Source organism: Formica exsecta, unplaced genomic scaffold, assembly GCF_003651465.1.
Source record: "Formica exsecta isolate Colony F162 unplaced genomic scaffold, ASM365146v1 scaffold662, whole genome shotgun sequence".
Lineage (NCBI taxonomy): Eukaryota > Metazoa > Arthropoda > Insecta > Hymenoptera > Formicidae > Formica > Formica exsecta.
In genome coordinates this window covers 469,710-494,092 of record NW_021853425.1, presented here as the reverse complement: position 1 = coordinate 494,092, position 24,383 = coordinate 469,710, and the positions used below count along the sequence as shown (strand labels likewise).

Below are 24,383 nucleotides of genomic sequence, written 5' to 3'. Positions count from 1 at the left end.
TTCCCTAGAGAGTTTACGCAGAGAGAAATTTATATTTAATTTGACGTTTATGCGGAATTGTGCTTTCACTTCCGCATCGTGCCAATCTACTGCGATAGATATTAGGGACAATTACAGTTGATTGTCACTGATGATGACAAATAGCGAAGATGTACATACGATAATCATGCTAACAGTAACTTATGATTAATTAATGTTATTAATGAAAACGCTATTAGCACATACATTTATACGCACATTACGAAATACATATGTAACACGAAATGTAACATGAGCATCGTAGACGGGTTTAATTTCATGCTTATGGCTCAAGTGAGATAAATATTTTACGCATCAGTAGAAAACGTACGTCTTAGTCAGACATATATCTCGTGTACCGAACGGCCGAAACTGTCGTATAGAATAATATAATCATACCGTATTTCTCACTTGAGAGCAGTTTTCAGCCAAAGCCCTTGATATAAAGTTTAATATATCGCAAGCTCTTTTTTTTTTTTTAACATTAAGTTCAACTTTAATCTCTTGTTTCGCTAATCATGAATTTCAAATATTTTGCTAATTCCTATTTTAAAATGTATTAACAAATAAACCTACCGCGAGAAGTTGATTAATTTTCGCTCCGTTTGGTCCCATCAAATCTCAATTCATAACCCTGCAAACGTATTGCAGCCACTCGCGAAAATAAAACTTGAACAAGTAATCAATAGAGTACAGAGCATTTCACGTTCGTTGCACGTATGATGTTTGATAGCTTTCAGTTCATTGTGTTCGTAGGTATAACTGTCGAAACACATAGAGAAATTTCTTGGGAAATACATCCTCTATAAAATTGTACCACTTTCGCAAATTAAATCGTCTTTGAGCACGACGTTTAACGTAGCGATACAAGTAATAATCTTAAATCCGAGAAATTTCGGATTTGTGCGGGAAAGAGATTTCATTTACTATTTATTTACATTAAATCTATTACGAATCATCGTGATATCCGGCAATGCGTGATGAAAAAGCAAGGCCAAAATTCCCCGGTGGAATAAAAAAATGATAAAAATGATTCTCATCATATATTACACAGTATATGTCACAGTATTAATCTCCGAAGAATATCCGAATAAATATGTATATATTTAGACATCGCATAGGAATAAAAATCGAACATAAAAACATGTAGTCGCGCACGGAGATCCGTTCGAGACTCGAGACGCGCGTCGAGAGTCTTCAGGTTCAAGGAAAAGGACGTCGCCCATCCGTGGTGCACAAAGTGCTCGGTTGGGGCTGGCTGCTGTCCAATCCGTTATTCTTATGGTATTCTTGCCGTGCCTGATTCCGTCTGGCGTCGGAATTCTCCGGTGGATTATTGGCCTGCGCCTGCGGCACGTCACGGATACTCCTCAGCATGTAGCAGTGCAAGTGCGGACTGTGACGGCTGTAGAAAGTGTCGTAGCCGCTGCTGGACGTTGCGGTACGTCTTAACGCCAGGATGGCGTTACGATTACCGCGCATGGGGATGCCGCAGCCGCATCCGGGTAACATTCTTCGCTGATGTGACAGATTGCGCCGCGCGCCGCCGTTGACAGCTGGCACGCTGCAACCGCCGCAGCCGTCATCTATTATCGCGCTCTGTAACAGTGCCAAAGATCGGCTTTCGATTGCGATCCTCGCGTCATAACATGAACGGCATGTGAATTCAATTTCTGTCCAACCAGGCGCGAAAATGACGATGAAATTGCTGGAAAGAGCGTTGTTGTAGACTTAACCGATAGTTTAGTAAAATAAGATTCTTACGAGAGGCAATGATTCAGAAAACTAATTTTGAATAAAGCAGAAAAAATGGTGCAACTTTCTTTCACGCGTAACATCGAGTCCTCTAATTGGGCGGATAGTGATATCGAGAATTCTACTTATCAGAATATCGCGTCAACGATAATGCAATGCGAATTGCGCTGCGCATATCTATATCGGCTGCGCATAGCTGTATTATAATTCTGTTATCTTGATCCATTTATGCGGTGAGGTCATACCGGTACTATGTGATTCAATAATAATGTTCTCGCTTTGCGTCGCGCATTTATGCTGCTTCATAACGTCTTTATAATAGCTTGCGGTTTTATTTTTGAGATTTTAGAAGTAGATTTTCTTCGCTCCTAAAATCCTTAACCAAGCAGCAGTTAAAATCAACCATTAATTTAAATCAGATTCCATTATCGATAATAAACCGATAAATTGCATTAAATATTCAGTGCACTGTCATTATCGCTTTAATAATTTTAGCCGTGAAATAATAAAAATAATCAAGATGATCATAATATAATGTGAAATTGGATTAAAGCCGAACGCACGCATTTACGAAATGCCTCTCATATTTGGTAAATTTCCTTATCAGACGGGATGCTGCGACCCCTGCAAACTGCGTACATTCATCACGCGCGCGCTATAATTTCACGTGCTTACGCGGGGAATTTATATTGGGTCATTTGATGGAATCACACGATACTCTCGTGCATATCCCACCAATTCGAAAATTACAGCGCGCTAAGTAACTCGCCGATCATATAAATTCCATGATGGAGGCACCCTTTGTACTTTAGAATAATTCATCGATATTGAATGCGTGCGTTTGTCCTTTGCCCGTTGATTTCTGTGCGAATGTGTGTGCGAACGTTTGTACGTAAATGCCTTGTGCATAAAAAGTGCATGAACATGCGATGGGATGCATGACAACGTTGCGTCGAGCTTTCCTCGCGCGCGTGTATTTGACAATACATAAATTATTTTATCACGATGTTCGATAACAAAATGTGTTTAACTGCACATTACGTTCTCTAATTGTGAGTTTCATAATACATTTCAAGTGCTTTGTCTGTGGATAATAATTTATCTTAAACATTTTTGACATTATTGCTACGTGGATGCGCGAGCACGAATTGCAATTAATTGCTCGCATAATTAATAATCGCGGAAAAATGCAACTGTAATTATTCCGAATTAAATTTGGTGTGTTAATATCGCGCGTCATCGTTACAATTTGGCGTTTATCATATTTCATATTTCGCGAATATGTGTAATAAGCGCAATTTGGGTATTTACATCGAGTGTTTACAATGCTTGTTTTGAGATTTTTTGCAAAAAATCAAAGCTGAAAAATTTCACGACAATTTTTATTTCAACCGCATCATCGAGTATTTTTTTGTAATTCATTTGCATCTGTTGTGTTCGTGGATTTATCGAATTGACGCATATAACGCAAGAACTTACCGATATATAAATATAATATATATACACGTTATATATATATATATATATATATATATATATATATATATATATATATATACAAAAATAGACATTTAAAATAAGGAAAGAGATATAATTATAATTTTATATTTGTGTTAAGAAATTTCTTTTTGATAATATACATACATTTAAAAAAATTTTTTTTATATAACATTTTTTATGGAATCGTTGCAGTGGAACCGACTTTTAGCCGAAGTCGTATCGCATATTTTCAACTTCGTTGGAGTTAAGGGACTTCATCCAAATCCCAGCAGCATCTCTACATACACAGAAAATTCCGTCCTAATCTCTTGCATTGCTCGAATTTATGAAATGACAAAAAACATAAAAAAGACGAAAATGTTATTTTTTGCAGAACATTTAATATTTAATATTTAACATTTTAATTTTATTATACGTATTTTAATATTATCTTTATACTCTTCTGAATGTGCACGATAAATGAAAAAGAAAATGATAAAACATTATGTCATCGTTTATATCTGATATATAATAATGATTACATAAAATATGTATAAAAGCTTTTGATAATACATAAGATAGAGAAAAAAAACACATCTCTCTTTTTGTCTCTCTTATTAGTATTTTGTAATTAATATGAAAATATATAACGTATGAGCATTAATTGTGATGCACATAAAATGACAACAAAGAGATCTCAAGGTGATAAATATTACATGTCAGATACACATACAAAATGAAATATAGTTAATTCTGTCCTAGGGGTTCAGCAAGTTTACAATGCAAAATATGAATATACATTTTGACGTATATGGAATAAAGTAAATAGTTTGAACAAGTAACGTACGACAATATACATATAAAATTTGTGAATCTCTCGTGCATATGTACTCAAGATACGATATTGCCATTGTACATATACATATTGTGCACTGTATTGTTTTTTTATATGAAAACATGAGTTGTTTGTTTCGATCTTTTTTTGTAAAATATGAATTTTGCAATAAAATGATATACTCCAAATTGTTGTTATGAAACATACGCGTTTTGCACTATTATTCTGTACATAAAAGTCTCACTTCGTTTCCGAAAAATATGCCCGCGTCACTATAAATGCCGCACCCTGTATATATATATATATATATTAGAAAAAAGTGCGTTTACATAAATTGCGCATAAAGCAAACGAATTTTTTAAAAGCTCGAAGTTTGCCTGTAATATAGGAATATACGCATGTATGAAATATTGCACATACAGTACTTATAGTAGAAAGTATAAACTGAGAAAAATGAGACTACATATCCGACTAGAATGCAGGACATATAACAAAAATATCTCACATTAACTGCGCATTATTTTCTTGCTTGATATACATGATTCTTCTGCTTGATGATAATATAAATGAGTTAATTAACTAGAGTTTATTTTACTGTTATAATTTAAATACTTGAAGTTCCGGTCGGAAAGGTTTTTCTCGCTTATTACATAGTTCTCTCTTATGTACGAAAGAAAGTAAATTAAATCTGACTTCAGCGGCAAATTTGCTTCAAGAAAATAAAAGAACTGTAAAAGGAATTTTACAATGGAGCAGCTCTTTGAAAGCGAGTACCTTGGCGATCCGTTTAGTACAGAAAGTATTTCGTCACAGACATTCTAATTAATACCAACAAAGGAATAGACGCGCAAAAGTGTAAAACCTGAGTTGTCCTCTTAACAAATCCGTTACAGAACCGCGGTATTGATTGCGGTTTTACACGCAGAATTTCAGAGATCAAGCAGCGTATAGCAAAAATATCTGTCATATTCGCTGTAATTTATTGTAATAATTACAGTTTACTACTTTCATTCTATCAAATTGCAAAGGTAATATTTTATCAAATTACATACAGAAAGGGAGATGATAAAAAAATTACGTTATATATAACTTAATATAATTTAAATTAGTATTATGGTTTAAGATATCATCTATAATATTTTCATGTACATTCTATCATTAAATTTTGGCCCCAAATGTCAAACAGTTAGCAGTTGTTTATCGTCGTATCTTTGGTTCATCGATTGGACACTTAATTCTAATGTCTATAGAGAATAGAGTATATCAAATATTATACATATATGTCGATGATATATATTTTAGTGATTCCTTTCAGCAGACATATCAATGGTTTTTAAATAATAAATTATTGAAAAGGGCAACCCTAAAATCTATATTAAATATTGTCAATCTTATCGGGATATATTATTCATGCATCATGAGAGACTTTAAAGTTGGGTGATATCATACACATCTAAAGTGTAAGAGATTAGTATCCGATATTTTGCGCGATACGATATTAAAACTTTGTTAAATATTCTAGCCGATATTCCAGAACAAATAATTAAAATCAGTGGAGCTGATAATTTAATCATACACACAATATCGATTCTATCAAATTTTAATTAAGCAATCATTATTGAACTTTCTTGCAATAGTTTATATACACGTTAAAATTTAATATGGAATATATATTTTATTATTATTAATTCGTTGTCAGGAAAATTGTAATTATATAAAAATTATGTAAATAACAAAAATTATTCATCTCTGAGTCATATTTCTTATCAGCTTTATTATTTCTCATTAATTGATAACTGTAATGATTGTAATTATACATGTAATTTTATATTTGTAATCTTATACTTATAATTTTTTTATTTACATATCTTTAAATATGCTTTTGATACGGTTCGGAGAAATATTCATACAATATATATATATATTTCTGCCTTTCATTGCTTATCATCGCGATTTTATATTATTATTGTATTGATTACATCTACCACATTTTTATTAATAGTCTCAATGTAAATCAAAATATGTGTATACGTTTGTGTGACATCAAGAAGATCGATTATATTCATGTTGTATATTTTATACATATACATATACGATATATATATACAGAATGTCTGATATTGACCGTATCACCTCTCGTGTGCAGATAGAACAGGTGAAACCGAGGAAAAAAGTCCTTTACTATTTTGCGATTTTCGTAATAATTATTGAGAAATTAATTTAAAAAGATCTTAAATTAATTTCTCAATAATTATTACGAAAATCGCAAAATGGTAAAGAACTTTTCTCCTCGATTTTACCTGCTCTATCTACACACGACAAGTGATGCGATTGACTTCGGACATCCTGTATATATGTCTTCGATAAGTTTGAGTTTTTACTGGCTTTATGTTTTGATTACATCATATTACCGATCTGGCGATATAATAATCATTCAAATTTCAATTTGTTATGCTTATCTATTAATTTGAAGAACTTGGTTTCTTCATTTAATTCTTTTAAAATAAAAAAAAATTGACCTACAACCGCGAAGAGAAGAAAAATCTTAGAGATATTACCGCGAGATCTAATTTTTTTTTTTCAATTTTACTTTGGGATATGTTCGCGATGAATAAAGTTCGAGAGATATAAATTTATGTCAACGATAAAAGAATTTTTTAAACTCAGTTCTTGTAAAGCTCTGTGCAATACATCTCGAAATAAGAAAAAGTAAAGATGTTCATCCCAAGAGCGCTGTTATCGAATTTTTCATTGCATTGATTCTTAGAATTTCATCAAAAAAATGAAGAAAAAGAAAAGAAATGAGAACATATTTTCGCGAACGCGGGGTCGTACAAGGACGGGCTATAAGAGACTATTATTGTATCGTAAATATAAAAATTAAATTTTAAAAATTGTCTTTTTAAAACAGAAAATTACTGTATAAGTTAATTATGTGCGCAAAAATTTGCCATTTTATGTTACAGATTACTTTCAATTCTTTTAGAATTATTGTATTTGCGCGAATATAAAATAGAAAGAAGAATCATATAAAGATGAGAGAAGACAATTAAAAGCTAGTGTGGTAATTCGTGCGTAAATTTTTTTTATAATCAACAATTTTTTTATAAATTTATAATCAAATTATATTAACATAAAGTAGCGATAGTTACTTAATAATAAAAAGCGTATATTTCGCTATTTTATGTTAATATAATTTGATCATAACAAAACTTGCGCACAAATTATCGCGGTAGCTCTTAATTGTCCTTCCCCACCTTTGTATAATACATTTGTAAGAGCCTTTATTGTTTCATTTTAATTTTAAAAAGAAGAAAATATAAAAAAATTTAAGCTATAACATTATTCACTCAAATAACGTACATGCGAAAGGATCTAATCGTCATTTTTATTCTATCCATGTTAAAGGCTGCATTGAGATCAATTTAAAAGTTGCACGGAGCATACCCAATTTTCTCTCATTTTACCCGTCAGTCGACAATAGCCTTCGGCATAACAGCAGCATTCAACCAGCGAACAATTGCTTACATCTATTTGGAGTAAGGAATTTGCAATGAAGTACTTGGCGCAAGTTTAGTATTCATTATAGTTATGCGATTATTACGTTAACAGACATATCAAACATACGTTAATTACTATTTCAGATCCGTCTTTATTCTCGTTAATTATCATGCATTGAATATAAACTACCTGTTATTCCACTGCAAAGCTTCAAAACTCAAGAGATCGTTATTATTTCGTTAAGAGAATGAGAGATACAAAAGATTTAATATAATTTATAGTATTATATTTATATCTCTATTTTGATTGATATTAAATATCAATATAATGGAGGAATAATTGAATTTGTTTTTGTTGCGCTCATATTTCTAATATTGACTATTTTTCTTAAATATTTCCGTAAGTTGTGTAATTGATTCCGTATAGCGAAGAAAACCTTAGAATTGAAAGACGCAAACTCGACGAGTTTCTATCGCACAGTCGTAAAATCCGTAAGAAATTGTTATTGCCACTCATGAAAGATGAGCAGATAAAGCGGGTAAGCGAAAGATCTAATTGAAAGATATGTGGGAGGTGCTCACATAGATGTTCCCTCAAGTGAAATATAGAAACTCGCTCGGGGGAATACTTGGATAGTCCCATAAACACCTATGTAGCAGCAAAAAAAATTTTGCCTCTTTTTCCTTAAAAAACGAAAAAATCATCAGATAGAGTCCAGTACAAAATAAAAAAAAAAGAATTAAAAAAAAATTATATTACATCAGTAAAAATATACAAATAACATAAAACAAAAAATATACATACGAAGGAGACAAAAGGCAATTAAAAGCCAGCGCGATAATTTGTACGCGTATGTTTTATTACAATCAAATTACATCGATATTTTAACTAACAATAAGAGTGATAGACACAAAAAGCGTACGTTTCGGTCCTTTTTTTGGACTATTTTCAGCGCAAGTACATTTTATCGGACAGTCTCTTTCTGTCTCGAAATTCCATTATAAAACATTTATCTTTTGATAACATGGATGACTCACTCTTGTTCTGCGTATTATTACTATTACATTTTTGATATAATATATTCTATATATTTTGTAATTGCGCTGAAGATGGTTAAAAAAAAAAAAAAAGGACTGAAACGCACGCTTTTTGTGATTGTGTCTATCATTTAGTTAAAATATAAATGTTATTTGATTATAATAAAACATATGCGCATAAATTACCGCGCTGGCTCTTGATTGCCTTTTATCTCCTTCGTGTGATATATTCATAAGAGCTGTTATTAGTTTATTTTGATAGAAAATATACAGTAGCAAAATATATAGTATAATAGATATAAAGGATTTTGATTAATTGTTCTAAATTATAAATTTCATTTTAATAATAAGTATTTTTAATGGTAACAAATAACCATAAGTACTTATAACCGGCAAGAATTTCAGACCAGCAATTTTATCTGTTAACGCCAGCAATTTATTACTGGCTTACACATCGAATCCCTCTCTTTATTTGCAAGTATCATTTATTTTAGATATAAAAAACATTCAACAATCTATATTGTGTTTGCAATAATATACGTTTTTTTAAATATGATTTAAAACGTATATTCGATTTAAAACATAAAATACGTCGTAATTCACGCAAAATTAAATTTCCAATTTTATGCTCGGGAACATCAGTTATTTCATATCAGTTATTATTTCTACATATAAATATTCAGAAGCAGTTTAAAGCAGTATTTTTCATATGAATTTTATTTTTTATTTGAGACGCATAACCAGTGGCAAATATTCAAGTAATCCAATCGCGATCGTTATTTCTTCGACATTATAGAATGAGCTTACATCACCTGCAACCGTGTGCTCTTACGTTAAATGATCAACCAATATTATTAGCTGTCAGAGAAGTATATTATTAAAAAATATTCCCATGGAAATAATTATTATTAGAGGAAAATGTCCTATATATAGAAAAGAAGTCCTGATGCGCCCTGATGGATTCAGTTTGATATCGCGTAAAAAGTTTTTATGTTTCTTCGGTTGGAAATATTTCTTTTAACGTACATTTCCTCATGTATAAACATATTATATATATATTTATTTATTTATTTATTTATTGGGATTCCCGTGTGTATCGCGGTATATAACTAATACTTACTTTGCGGCGAGGTTTACGACGCGCCAGACTATGAGATGTGCGACGCAGGATCTCTGAAACGCTGCGGCGAAAATTGCGCGTCATGAAGCAATAGACAACGGGGTTCAGGGCGCTATTTGCATGTCCCAGGAACAGGCAGTACGGGAGAGCATCCGTTATCGATCTCCATTCTTCTGCGAACAATTTCCAATGATCTTTTTATCACGGCTTTTTTTCTGGATGGGTGTGGAGGATTAATTAAAATGCGTCGTCGTATGTTGCCAATATAAAAATGATCATATTTTTCTCTTCCGAGAAGAGATGGATGAAGAATACAAAAGTATTTAAATTCTGCAATATAAAAAATGAGAAAATTTGTAATGAGACGATGCACGTGAATTTTTTTTTTATGGTCGCGTTACATCATATTATTCATTTTTGCATCTTTTATTTAGTAAAATAATTATTAGAAATGATAATCTGCTTATATAATAATAATATAATGATATGTCTGCTTTGTGTTGGTGGTTTTAATCGACAATTTGTCAAATCTCATCTTTACAGGAACATAGGCATGTACGAGGAAAATTAATGCAATTTAATATGAATTGTAGAGAGAATACACTATTGGTGGAAGCATCGTGTAATAAACAGGAGGAGGAATGTCAAAGCATCGTTAACAAAAGAGCGAGTGCATTTGTGGCACAATGATATAAAGAGAAAGCTCGTAGGCACCGAATTTCATAAATACACGTTTGCACAAAGGTTTAAAGTAGATAACGCGTGACGGTATGAAACTCACATGCTCATTTCAACAAACTAGAATACCATTGCTTTCAATAAAGTACAAAATAACTCGGAGGATTAAGCTAATGTATTTCATGTAGTTTGTAAATTTGGATTAATTTCTATACGCGCACATTTTATTTGCAATTCTATAAGCGTAATTTTTGTACTTTGGCTTAAGTAAAATATATGCTGTACCGAGAAAAAAAGAGAGAAAAAAAGGATAAAAATATAAAATTGCACAATGTGTGTTTAATTAATTAAATTCATTCCCATTTCGGAAATTAATGCATCGTCATCGTCATTGCGCATGGTTGCTTCCTAATTTCATATGTGTAGTAGTATTATTCGGGCTTCGCGTATCTAAGCAATAGAAGCTAAATTATCGCTGCATTTAGACTGCTTCTCGACTCGAGTAATTCCGAGGATTTTATCAACCGAACATCCTTTACCCATTCGCAGCTGTTAGTGACATACTCGTTTATATCAGCTCGTTAACTCGGTAAAATTTCTAATAACCCATCCGTAAAAAGATTGAATCTCTTTGCACTTCTCTCTACATATATTTTTTTTTATGCGTGCAATCGATTCATGATTTATAAAAGATATATTCGCTTGCTCGCGTGAAAAAATAAAATTGATGTTTTTTCTACAATGAATAATAGAGTGGAAGCCCATAATAGATATGAATATACACACGGTTGATCGTAAAGAGCTGCATGGTTTACATAGTATAATCGGGAATGGACAGTGTTTCAAACGCATATAAATATTCTGACGGAAATTGAAATCCCAACATCAAAAAGGAATTATGCTGGGTGAAGTGTGTGTGTGTGTGTGTGTGTGTGTGTGTGTGTGTGTGTGTGTGTGTGTGTGTGTGTGTGTGTGTGTGTGCGTCTATACATAAAATAATAAAAATATATAAATAAATAAATAATATATGTAATAAAAAAAATAAAGAAAATGTAATAAAAGTAAATACTTATGTAAATAAACATTCTGTGTAATTTTCATTCACCCAGCATAACTCCTTCTTGCTGTTGGGATTTCCATTTCCGTCAGATGTTAACTGCAAAGTGCAAAAGTAATAAAAAAGACATAAAAAATAAAAATTAAATTTCGTAAAATTCACAATTTATAGAGTACGATTCATAGCCTATTTGTAATCAGATCGTAAAATTTAGGAGTGGATACATATGTATACAGTTATATATAATAGTAGACATACATATATAGTAGAAATGTTTCAAATATACGCATGTTGATAAATATATTTTTTAAGCACAAGATGTTATGGTGAAAAATAAAGGTTTTTACGAAGTTAAACTTACCGACAACACCGAAATCGACTAACAATCTGAGGACATTGTACGGCAGCCAGCACAGGGCGAAAAGTACAGCAAGGAGCAGCAATATCCAGGCGATTCGCCTTCTTTCACGTACCAATCTGAAGCTCTACGAATAGAAGGTATCAGCGCGTCTACTGAGTTTAGATTGAAATTAATCGTACGGCTAATGAATTCCGCGAGGATTAGCATAAGATAGATTTCGAACAATTACGGAACAAACGAAACGAGTCCGGTCAACCGCCCGATTAGAACTGATCGATTGTCGCATTTTGAATTACGTCGACTAGGCGGATGTTATTTTGTTTAATTAATGCACGATAAACCGATTGATTGCGTTACGAAAAAGTCATCGGTAAACATTTTGAAAGGTCTCGCACGTGTTATCGGAATAATTTCACAGAAAGGTATTCCACGCATAAAGATTATGTTATTAGCCTTTATTTATACGATGGAAGGTCACTAGTCACAGGTGCACACGTGTATTCTTCAGCGATATCACGCTGCGGAAATTGCACGGCGTTACTCGAAGAGGGAAATCGTACATACATACAATACAATCTCACGAAGTTCATGGAGCTCGTTTGTAGTTTATTTGTAACTAATTTCTCGCACCGCGGCGCAGATGGTACTACGACGTGCGGAAAAAAAGATCGTATTGGTATCACAAAATAAAATTATGCAAAGGATTAAATTCTATTGCAATTTACCTTCTTCTTCGTTAGTTTTAATTCAGAGCGGTATAATAAATTGTAGCATATGGATCAAATTGCTTTCATCTTTTGTACGTTGTGTCTTTTATCGACGAATCGATTAGCGACAAACTAAGAGAAGAACTGTCTTACATCAGGCGTAATTGCCTATTTTGTAAAATTTTATTATTTCCAAGTTATAATTAAAAAATTTTAAAATATATAAGAAATGTTTTACCGCTTGTTTTTACCGCCAGAGAATTTTAATAAAGCTGTCATTAACATTGAATTTTAATAAAAATCGAGTTAAATCGTATTTAACACATTTGAAATAATGAACGCGAATAGCATTGCGCCGAGAGAGAATAATATGAATGGCAAATTTCCCGTCATTGAATTGCAATTATCGGCAACGAGCTCACGTACGGATTGGACGAACTTTAACAAACTAGAGTAGGATTTTTGTCATAAAGCATCTAGAATGACGCGATTCGATTAAACTCGATGAGAGGATATCTTTCGACAGACTTTCGCAATCGGCAGTTGTAAAATAGATTTACGACAAATGATTCGCACTCACGCAAATTCAGGTATCGTTCTATAAATATCAGATATCGTTCTATAAAGCGTTGTGTAACGGTTTTACATTTTTTCTACTCGAGCGATTACAATCATGTGCTTGATTGTAATATATCAATCATGCGATTGATATATTACGATACAAATAAACGAAATCGCAGATCTTCTTTTATCGGTAAAATAAAATAATTCTATTGCAATGAGAGAAAGAATGTAATATATATATATATATATTTTAGTATTATATTTATATCGTACAAAAAAATACGCTGTATCATTTGATGAATAAAGAGTCGCGCGAGAATATCTACTGCAAAACTGACAGCTTGATCATCAATGAACATTTCATGTTATTTAATGGTCATTGGACATCATATATTACAATAAAAACAATTTGATCTAACCTGCTGTGAGCTGGCGCTTCCCTCGACGCTGTCGCAGTCGAAGGGCGGTTTCCTAGAGCAGAGGGTGCGGCCCATCATCGAGTAGGACAGTATTACAACGAAACCTAAATCGTCCAAAACATGCAATAAGAAAGAGCGTTGTAAAAGAAGACGGAAACGAAGACAAATGACCGATTTTACAAGTCACGCTCCCAAATCACGGTGCTGGGATACAATAGTAAATGTACAATTAATATCATTAAATGCCAAGGCTAAAATTTACTATCGCATGACATCTAACTCTCAAAATGACAATTTCTTCATAGATAACAAGTTCGAATCTTGAGATGTTATATTGAGTTAGGAATGGGAGACAAAAATATGCGGAAGAAAAGCGTTGCTGACGGTGAACGTGTTAAGAATATTCAGATACCATGTCACGTGCGGGGGCCCCGTCGCTCTCCTTAAATCAATCAGTGACGCGCAATTTGTTTTCGATTTACCTTCATAGCTGAAAGCATGTATATTTGTTTCTAGGCACGACGAAATGATTTAGTATTCAGGTTCGCGAGAAGTGACAAGCGAATATATATATGTATATCCGGGGTGATTTGAGATATTAAGAAATTCCTCTGACTCGCTATAAAGAAACGAGATGGAAGGCAGGACTTCAAATTCTTAAAAATTTTCTCGCTAAATTAAAAGCAACGATCGTTTATAAATCTTACAGGAATTTGGGAAAATTAAAATATTAAAGGTCATATAAATTCATATCAAATTATAGATATAAATTCATATCAAATTATAGATTATCAAATATAAATAATTTATATTATAATAGTTAATTAATACCACACAATAATACGCGGTAACTGTCGTTGGTAATACGATGATAAAATAATGTATTTGACCTAATATCATGACCAACATATTCTCGTGTTAGTGCTCTCCCTCGTTTTATTTCTCGCATATAAAATTTGCTAGAAGCAATATAACCGATATCATTTTTCTTGCGATAAAGCCATGTAAAAGAAAAAGAAAGAGAGAGAGAGAATATTCATTATTATCATGAAAATTTACCTGGAATAGCGTAAACAAGAACGAAGTACGCAGTCCCGAAGATGTGCGCCCTGATGCCTAGTGGCCTGAGATCCTCCAAGCAAATGTAGAAAACCGGTGGTAGCCGCGAGATATCGTGAGAAAAATTTCCTATCCAGGAACCGTGGAAAGTTATGTTGGAGAATTCCGTACTCGGATTGTGAAGAGTCATCTGCGGGAAGAGATGAAACTTGTGATAGCATGGCCAGTAGAGTGGACATAACACTGCCACTTTTATTTTGCAGTAGTTTTCAGTACCAAGTTCTCTCTTGCAAAATACATTTCTGTCGTATCAAATAGTAGCTTCCAATAATTCCTTATAAAATTTTCAAAAATTTTCTTTCTCAGATGCACATTTTCCATCCGATTAATTATTATTGCGCCGCCATTGACGCGCTAAATAGATTGCGGATTTTAAAGAACTAGAATAATTAATAACCTTGCTCCATGACGTGCACGTGATTAATTTAACTAATGGACATGCGAATGTTCATTTGCCTGCAATTCATTTGCATTTCGTTTTTCTCAGCAATCTTTGATCGTTTTGCGGTGTGCTTAGAATCTATTTGGCGATAGTAAACATGATGCAATTCTTTAATCATTATTGCAAACAATGCTTTGTATAATTGAAAGAATAGCCGCGGTTATTATTTCAATTCTTAATTTATGCACTTTATTCTTTTTAGCTTTATAACAAAGGTAATAGAGAAATTTGGTGACTGATAAAGTTAATGATACTTTATTAATTGATGATACTTTATTAATTGTTTGAATTAATTATATTTTATAATTATATTAAATGTCACTGCATTATACATGAATTCATTCGATTATTGATTCTATTAAAGGTATAAGTAAAGTTAATCAATTAAGCGGTTTATTTAACGTAAAAACGTTTAAACGTGAATGTGAAGGAAGGAATGCATCTTTCTTATCGCATCTTCTCAGCAAAGAGCTAACCCTCTCCTAGACTATAGTTTCCAAACAGATAGCACTTACAATTAGTGCATTGTGGTTGTATCGCCGTTTAATAATCGATCCACTCATCCAAATGACGTCATGCTACATCCTCATTCACAAATGTCTTGTTGCAACGTATATATATAATATATATAAATTAGTTCAGTGTACAGAAATTATATTCAGTGTATATAATATATTCCTCATCTCTGCAAGAATTTTGCTTTTGATATTTTTTGTTTTCTTGAGATGTTCCGCATTGCACATTGACTTACGGGTTCAATGTCGGATTAAAGAAGAGATTTCCAAGCAAATTTATCCTGAAATGAGATATCATGACAAGAGATTTTCAGATATAAAATGGAATGACTTTATATGTAGTAGACTTAAAAGTAGTCATCTAAATAATGCAGAGTTTATATAAAAAAAAAAAGCTCGCTATTATTGCATACATATATTTTCAAAAATAGGATCTTAATATAAGCGTACCACGAAATGGTGCTCAATAATTTCTCGTATTGCTCTCCCGAATCTGCATGCCATCATATTTTCTCCGTTCGAAAGCCAATCAGTTTTATGATTCGCGAAAAGGGACTGCAGGAAAGAGAGCGACTTATTTTGCCTTATGTTAACTATATTTTGCTTTACATCCGAGCGATAGTCAGTCAAACGGAGTACGTGCACAATACGCCGCGAGTATATCGGGCAAAATGACTTCTCTGGAAAAACTCGGAAAATGCGGATGTAAGCGAGCGGTACTAACATGGATCGGTCGGGTCACGGCAACTTCGACTTGCGTTTCGCACGCTACGTCGATTTTAGCATGCCGCGTCGACGGCGTTTCCATTTTGCAGAGTATGCACTTCCCTCGTCTTGTTTGAATTAGTTTCATCTAAACTATATTTGCCGAATTCTCCCCTTCTTCGTACGAGCTTGCGAGCTTGTTAATCCATTATTTGCGTATCCGTCCAGAATACTTATCTTAATATCCGACTTTCTCGCGAATATCTTTCCAATAATTTCGCGCACTTTTCGGTTTTCGATAGATGTTCTCATGTCCCATTGATTGTTTGAGAATGTTATCCCAAATTTCTATTTACGACGGACACACACAAGCCAGATGCGAAAGCTGGAGCGTTTATTATTTATACGAACATTTATACCAACTTTGTCATAAAGCACAGATGTGTTGAATCTAATGACTATGAATGTACACGTCATGGGCAAGTACGTTCCCTTTTGGCTGACCAAAAAGAGATTTGCATATAGGAGGATAAATACATCCCAGCGGTGCGATAGAGCCGCAAAGTATGGCCGCCTACGAGATCCCGTCTCTCCCGAAGGAATCAAAATACATCCTAATTCGCGCGTATATCATTTATACTCCTCGTGCGGGTAGATCCGCATTAGCAACCGGGACGATTCTTCTGACATAAATTTGTTTGTAAATCCATTTTCACGATCGGTATCGTACAACAAAAAATTCCAAAGTAGTTTATAAATATTGTATCGCGTTATAAATATTCTTTGTAACTCCACAAATAACAAATACAATTTTATACATTATCCCAAAATAAAAATAATATTAAAAAATGCTTCAATAAAATATTATAAATTCTATTTTTACCATTTGTGTCAAGCGAATGATATTGCTATGTGCGCACAATATGTGAGCGAATTTATGGGCTATTTCATATTCTCTTTGTGGCAAATGTCGATATGCTCATCAATTAACGCATGGAAGTTCAATATATCAACTAAGATTTCACTTACCCCTCTGAGAACGGGAGCGAAGATAGTCAAGGCCACCAGCCAGAGAGCAACGATAACGAGTACGGTGCTCTTGCGATTGAATACACGGCGGAACGCCATGGGACTCCTTATCGCTAGATATCTGTCAATACTCATGGCTGTAATGGTGAATACCGAGGCTGCAACCGCAACACCTACGAACACGAGTGATTATCTGGTCAGGAGATGAAAATTTCGAGTATCATTGTCGCGTTTCCTTAATCAATCACATCCTCGCTTGCCTAATCTAATTTCGGTAACGTGTGAAGCGGACTATGTTATTCAAATCGCTACTAAAAGAGGGAGAATTGCTCTAGTAACTTATTCTTAATGCCGTTTTATTTTAATTTAAAAATTTATTTTTGTTTTAGTCACTTTTTAGCTGCGAGTGTTTAATTCAAAACACCTTTAACTTATTGCTAATTTTTAATGTTCTTCTCTTGAATCGTTATGTATTGTAAATTTTAACTTCATAGTCTCATTCACACGTTTTATGGAACATTCATGAAATATTTTAAATATAACAAACGTGCAAACATCAACATCTATACGTATATATAAAATATACAGTAGCAATATCGCATTATTTTTACGACGTGTTTGCTTGTTAAAATTTACAAGCTAGTATTGTCCGTGATTCCATCTCGTACTACAAACGATAAAATAACGTTTTTTATATACGAGTTATTAAAAATATGTGTGCCCTTCTTTGACCATTTTATCAACAACGGACATTTATGTGCTTTGATTTTTACATCATTAACGAGTCTTTGAAGAGCTTGTTATAAAGAGACAGAATACATTAATTACATAGTAATATGCGCATATGTTACATTATTTTACGTTTTTGTCAGGACACTCGCTCGAGATTTTTATCAGCTTCACTTATTGTTAGAAGGTTCCATCAGAGACTTTCGCCCGTTGTATTATATAAAATGGAAAAATGGATTATATAAAATAGTTATTTAGAAAAAAAGAGAAAAATTGAGAGAAAAGTTGCAAAGAGATATGCCTTAGCGAATATGCAAAATCAATTATATGCTTCTGCATTTTAAAATCGTTATATAATTGAGATTAATATATGCAAAAAACAAGGTCGTGCTAGATAAAATCTTCCATTATATAATATATATTCATTATTTTTCTTTTTTTTTTTTTTTGCAATTGAGCTTCACGAATGCGCGTTTAAAGAAACAAAAAAAAATAGATAATTTGAAATTAGAAATATTAATTTTCTATCTTATATAAGTTTACCGATTTTTTTCGCGGAAACTGGAAAAAACACCATTAAAAACTATTAAAATAAGTTTTAATTATTCTAGATCGCATAAATTACTGAAATAAGAATCAAAGCTAAAGGTATATACAATAATGTCGAATTTAAGCAATTACGACATTAATATTTTATACAATCAGTTTTTCTGCCCGTACATAATGCATGTCGTTTCAAATCATAATTTCCATAAATCTTCATTCCATTAATAATGCGAAAACTGTTTTTAGAGCAGAGTGCTTTCTGATTTCCTTCACTTACTTTTCCATTCCTTGTTCTTTCATGTGTGCATGCATGAACGGTGATAGCATGTCTCTGGTTATGATAATAATGACTTTTATAACAAACATGAGATATGAACGTGAGTTGAATTTTAGATGTTAGAACACAAACTGTCAAAGATAGAGAGAGAATTTCGCCAACATTGCATTATTTGAAATTACATACGTATGGAATTCCGTGTATACGTTCTATCTGGATGACAGGAGAAATAAATCATTTTGGCGAGGATATATTTGAAACAACTTGTTCTTTTATCGCGACAAGAATCGTTATTCTTTTTTAAATTGTCTGGAAATAAATTTTCGTCTACATTAAAAGCGACTGGTTGTGAAAGTTTCGAGGCATATATATATATATACATATATATATATATATATATATATATATGTATGTATATATGTATGTATATGTAACCGACGAGATGGTTGGTTCATATTTCTAAAAAATAAATTCTGTTTTCCTATATTTTTTTTATACATATGCGTACATTGGAAATAATGCACAATATATAATCTACTTCAATGTCCGTTAAATATAATTGCTTTGTTATCTAGTTTCTCCATTGAGAAATTTAAATCACATTCCTTATCAAATATCCTATAATGTCACTATTTGTAGACGGAACGCATTTGAAGTACTGAAAGAAGGCGAATCGCCTGGATATTGCTGCTCCTTGCTGTACTTTTCGCCCTGTGCTGGCTGCCGTACAATGTCCTCAGATTGTTAGTCGATTTCGGTGTTGTCGGTAAGTTTAACTTCGTAAAAACCTTTATTTTTCACGATAACATCTTGTGCTTAAAAAATATATTTATCAACATGCGTATATTTGAAACATTTCTACTATATATGTATGTCTACTATTATATATAACTGTATACATATGTATCCACTCCTAAATTTTACGATCTGATTACAAATAGGCTATGAATCGTACTCTATAAATTGTGAATTTTACGAAATTTAATTTTTATTTTTTATGTCTTTTTTATTACTTTTGCACTTTGCAGTTAACATCTGACGGAAATGGAAATCCCAACACCAAGAAGGAGTTATGCTGGGTGAATGAAAATTACACAGAATGTTTGTTTACATAAGTATTTACTTTTATTATATTTATTATTATTATTATTTCTTTATTATATACAGGATGTTCCCTAATAAATGGGAAGTATTGCAGTAGTGAATTCAGAATACAAAAACAAGAAAAAAAGTTCATATAAACATATATGTTTGATATGATCTTGTTTCCGAGGTTAATATGTTTTATTTGAAACAACTTGTTCTTTTATCGCGACAAGAATCGTTATTCTTTTTTAAATTGTCTGGAAATAAATTTTCGTCTACATTAAAAGCGACTGGTTGTGAAAGTTTCGAGGCAAAGAAAAATGTTAATAGACGCTTCGAAGAAATGCGAATATGCGTAACTTATTTGGCGCTTTACATCAGGATACGCGAGTGTAAAAGACGGTGATATTATTTCAAATGAAAATATAACGAGAGTTTTTTTCATTGAATGCTGGGGAAATGTTTTGGTATTAAAACCAAATGCGTTCTGCAAAACCGAAATCTATTACTGTAGAACGATGCATAATTGAGTTGCTTACGTAGAAACATGAGTTATCTGATAAACATCCAACGTGATAATTACGACACGATCGAAGCAACGATAAAATCAGCGTACAATTTTTGTCGACTTGATATGATTTTTTTTACGATAGAGTAATATGCAATAGAAGTTTGCTTGTTATTTCCAAGCCTGTGTAAAATGTTTAAAAAAATATTAAAATGTAGCATACTGACAAGAAATACGCAATGCATAAAAGTGATAAAATCAATAACAGTACACCGTCGCGAAAAATGAAACAATGATTAGTAATACATCGCGAGAGATTTAAAGTGTGATCAGATCGAATAAAAATGATCGATTATTTTTTTAAGAATTTTTTAAACATGAAACATACTCACCCTGGAGATAAGAAGAGAGTTTGCACATGAGTTCACCGTGACTCCACGCCATCGATACGGCCTGGCTGACAGCAACCGGCATGCATATAATGGTAACCAATAAATCGGCGACAGAAAGATTCACCACAAAGTAGTTTGTAACACTGTAGAAAGAGATATTTTTTCTTTATTTTTATGCAAATACAAAAACTATGACTTATAATATATATATTCAAATATATTAACAAATTTGAAGCTCGATTATATACCAGCTGTAACATTTTTATTTCATATTTTTTAACACTAGTTTCTCCATTGAGAAATTTAAATCACATTCCTTATCAAATATCCTATAATGTCACTATTTGTACACGGAACGCATTTGAAGTACAAAGGTCATAATGAAGATGGAATGAACGATAAGCGCCTAGTCCTTTGTTACTAACATCGGCAATATTATCGACGAAGGGATAGTTCCTTGTTACAGGTACTTGTTCAAAAGAACAAACATCATTGTCAGTTATTGAAGCATCTGGGAAATTCACGCGATCTTTGAATATCACACCTCGCTATGTTCTCCTCCTTCGTCACCAGTTCAATTGTTCTGCCAATTCGCTGACATAGTTGTAAAAAACTTGTTCAATCTTTTTTGTTAGTGACAAAGAAGAAATTCGATGGAGACATTTGCTACTTTTAATAAAAACTTTGATTTTAATAAGTACACCCTATTCATAAAAAAGATCCGATTTATTTTGTTAAGAACTGATTGTATATTATGTTGAGGGAAGGGGGAGGGAGAGGGAAAAGAGATGCTAAAAAAATATTCATCAAAAATATCAATTAAGAGAAATATTGTTGTAATCTTAAACATATAAAACAAATATATATAGAATAATATAAAGCATATCAAATTATAAGAGATAATATAAAAAATATAAAAAAATAATTATACTGTAATAACAATAATATAATAAAATTACAGAATAAATTTCTATTTTTTTTTAATCTGCCGAAATTTTATAAAATAAATTCAAATAATATGTACATCATCCAATAATTAACTGCCTCTCTAACGAACTTTTCATCTTTTAAAGGTATAATTAAATTTAAAAAATGACAAAAAAATAATACACAGAACACGCTGTAAAAATGTCGCACCAGAGATGAAACTAAACAGAACACATCACCTTCTGATTTTAAATCTTGTCAACGAATTTATCCGGTGACAAGATTGAAAAGCAGACAGCACGAAACAGTTGTTCCGATGTTTGATTGTGGTTTTATTGTATATGCAATTCTCGTGCATCGTGTATACGAGCCAATTCCTGGATAAAAAATAATCGAAGAGCTTCGTCCAACCGTTACGTACGTTCATCCATTATGAACGGCTCACCGGTGGTTTATTTGTACGCTGCGATGCTGTGCACCGTCAGAAATAAGCGGTCACAGATACATGCAGTTTCGCGAAATGCTTGAACACTGCGCTCGGAATACATTCTTCTTCGTTAGAGCAATAGTCTGTATCTTCTCCTCAGTTCGGATTAGACAAGCTAGTTCAGTGAAAATTAATGTTTCTCTCCAATGCAACACGAGCGTCCGTGTTAAATATTCGAATAGTCTCCTGTTTTCGAGAAAATGATGCATTTTTGCAGAATATACTAGAATGGAAAAAGAAATGAAATTGGAACTGGCAACTGGACGCTGCGAGTGTTCTTTTGTGAAAATTTTAAAACTAATCACGTTGATCCGCATTTTGCTATCGGATTTCCAATCGCGTGCACGTTTTCCTCTGCCCCGAGTTATACAAACAAACTATAATGCAATCCTATTTTTCTAATGCTCTACGTATGATAAATTTATTATTTCGAATTTGTCTCGTATACAATATAAAAACTTCTATTGTCACTAACTATTGTATCTCTCTTTCTCTTTCTCTATTCTATTGGCAAATTTAATCGAAGTTGTTACAATGCAAATAGAGAGAGAGATTGCAGGGATCTAACAGGCAAGTTTTCAAAATTCTGTGCCTGAAGCCGAAAATATACGATCATGAAAATGTATAAAGCGATCAATTCTGTTTACTTTTAGACAGATTATTATACGATGTGGTGTACATGCTTATTGACATTATGATGCAAGAATGTCGTGTATTTAATTAACATTTCAATAATCCCGTGAAATAGTTACGAGCGTAGAAATATTACAGCGTGTCAACATATGTATATATGGTATACGTTGAATTATGGCTGTAATTAATTATGGCTGTATTAATTCACTAATAATGATTTGAGGTAACGAGACTATCATGCCCGTATTTATAAACAAATTATTCGTAATGCAACCTTCATAAGGATGCATTATCATGCGCGTAGGAATAATTACGAACTTCAAGGTTGTCAACATGAATATTCTCTCATGTGTAAACACAACCATGATAATCAAATTACAGCGTAGTAAACAATAGAGCCCCGGGTTAAACATTTGAATATCGTAATCACGAATTCTGGATGATAATTACTAATGTAAAAGTTTTAAAAGCAGCTGTAAAGACAATAATGCCATTCCTCATAAATTACGCCGATCCCTTGTAACTAATTTATGTCTGACCTTTATCTTTATTATTACTACTCAGTTTACTCCAGGTTATAATTGCTGACTGTTTGATCTGGCTATACTATGCGGAGCGAAAGCAATATCTTGCGGTAAGCCGAGCTGCGAATGAAACGATAGCTCGACCAATCAAAATCCATGTATTCGGGAATCGTTATTTTACTTCCCCGGATTCTCTGCACATGATTTACGAAAATCTCACGTTATTCAATTCAATGTTCCATATGTTGCGATTGACGCATATGAAATTGATATAATACTGATAAATTGCGTTTATCCAGTTAATTCCTACCTACAATTAATCCTTTTTATTGCTCGCGTCTACGTATATAAAATCCACATTACACTAAAAAAAATAAAATGTACTTCTCTCCATGACTAAAATAAACATAAACAAAAAATTGATGCGTGATATATATTTTTAATAAACCATAGTAAATGTAGAAATTTTTTTGCACCTCAATTTTTTATATCTGTAAAATTATTATATGTAACATTATAAGTATTATATTATAAAAATATCATGTTATAAATATTTTCATCGAGTTATTACAAATTTTTCTAGTGAAAGAAGTGTTAAGAAAACACTATAAAATATTAGGTATATAAGTCAGCATAAGTATCTCAATGCTTGATATCTTTCGAATACTATTCGCAAATCCCACTTTATCTGAAAAATCCTATCTAGTGCGTGCCTCTATTAAAATAATTCCATATAATCGTGTCCGTCCAGCCGCTTTTAGATTTTTGTCACGTAGAATCTCTTCATCCTTTCGTAATTTTCACATGGGTTAATACAATAACCATGTGCACATGTTTATATTGTTTAATCAGCATCTCATAGTCGTACAATACATATTATTCTAATTTGCGGAAATATTCTATATATCTTCCGAGTAAAGAGAAAGGGGGGGG

The 24,383-nt window shown here is 32.5% G+C and overlaps 2 protein-coding genes across 9 annotated transcripts in view; one reads left to right on the top strand and one right to left on the bottom strand.

Moving 5' to 3' along the window:
* LOC115242956 (mitogen-activated protein kinase 15) overlaps positions 1–3,587 on the top strand; it is a 17,718-nt gene extending 14,131 nt beyond the window's left edge. The window contains exon 13 of the mRNA XM_029819584.1: positions 3,466–3,587. Coding sequence (XP_029675444.1) covers positions 3,466–3,481 — 16 coding nt within the window. The 3' untranslated portion in view covers positions 3,482–3,587. The remainder of the gene's footprint in view (positions 1–3,465) is intronic.
* Positions 7–24,383, bottom strand: part of LOC115242957 (neuropeptide FF receptor 1-like) — a 31,223-nt gene continuing 6,846 nt past the window's right edge. For 3 of the 8 annotated variants that reach the window (XM_029819585.1, XM_029819586.1, XM_029819587.1), the window contains 7 exons: positions 20,880–21,022; positions 17,342–17,514; positions 14,591–14,780; positions 13,532–13,635; positions 11,842–11,965; positions 9,746–9,918; positions 7–1,617 (listed from right to left, as the gene is read on the bottom strand). In XM_029819585.1, the coding sequence (XP_029675445.1) occupies positions 1,222–1,617; positions 9,746–9,918; positions 11,842–11,965; positions 13,532–13,635; positions 14,591–14,780; positions 17,342–17,514; positions 20,880–21,022 (1,303 nt within the window). In that variant the 3' untranslated portion in view covers positions 7–1,221. Of the gene's footprint in view, positions 1,618–3,476; positions 3,551–5,929; positions 8,272–8,932; positions 9,438–9,745; positions 9,919–11,841; positions 11,966–13,531; positions 13,636–14,590; positions 14,781–17,341; positions 17,515–20,879; positions 21,023–24,383 lie in introns of those variants that run through there. The other 5 variants (XM_029819591.1, XM_029819588.1, XM_029819592.1 and 2 more) reach the window with 5 other exon arrangements.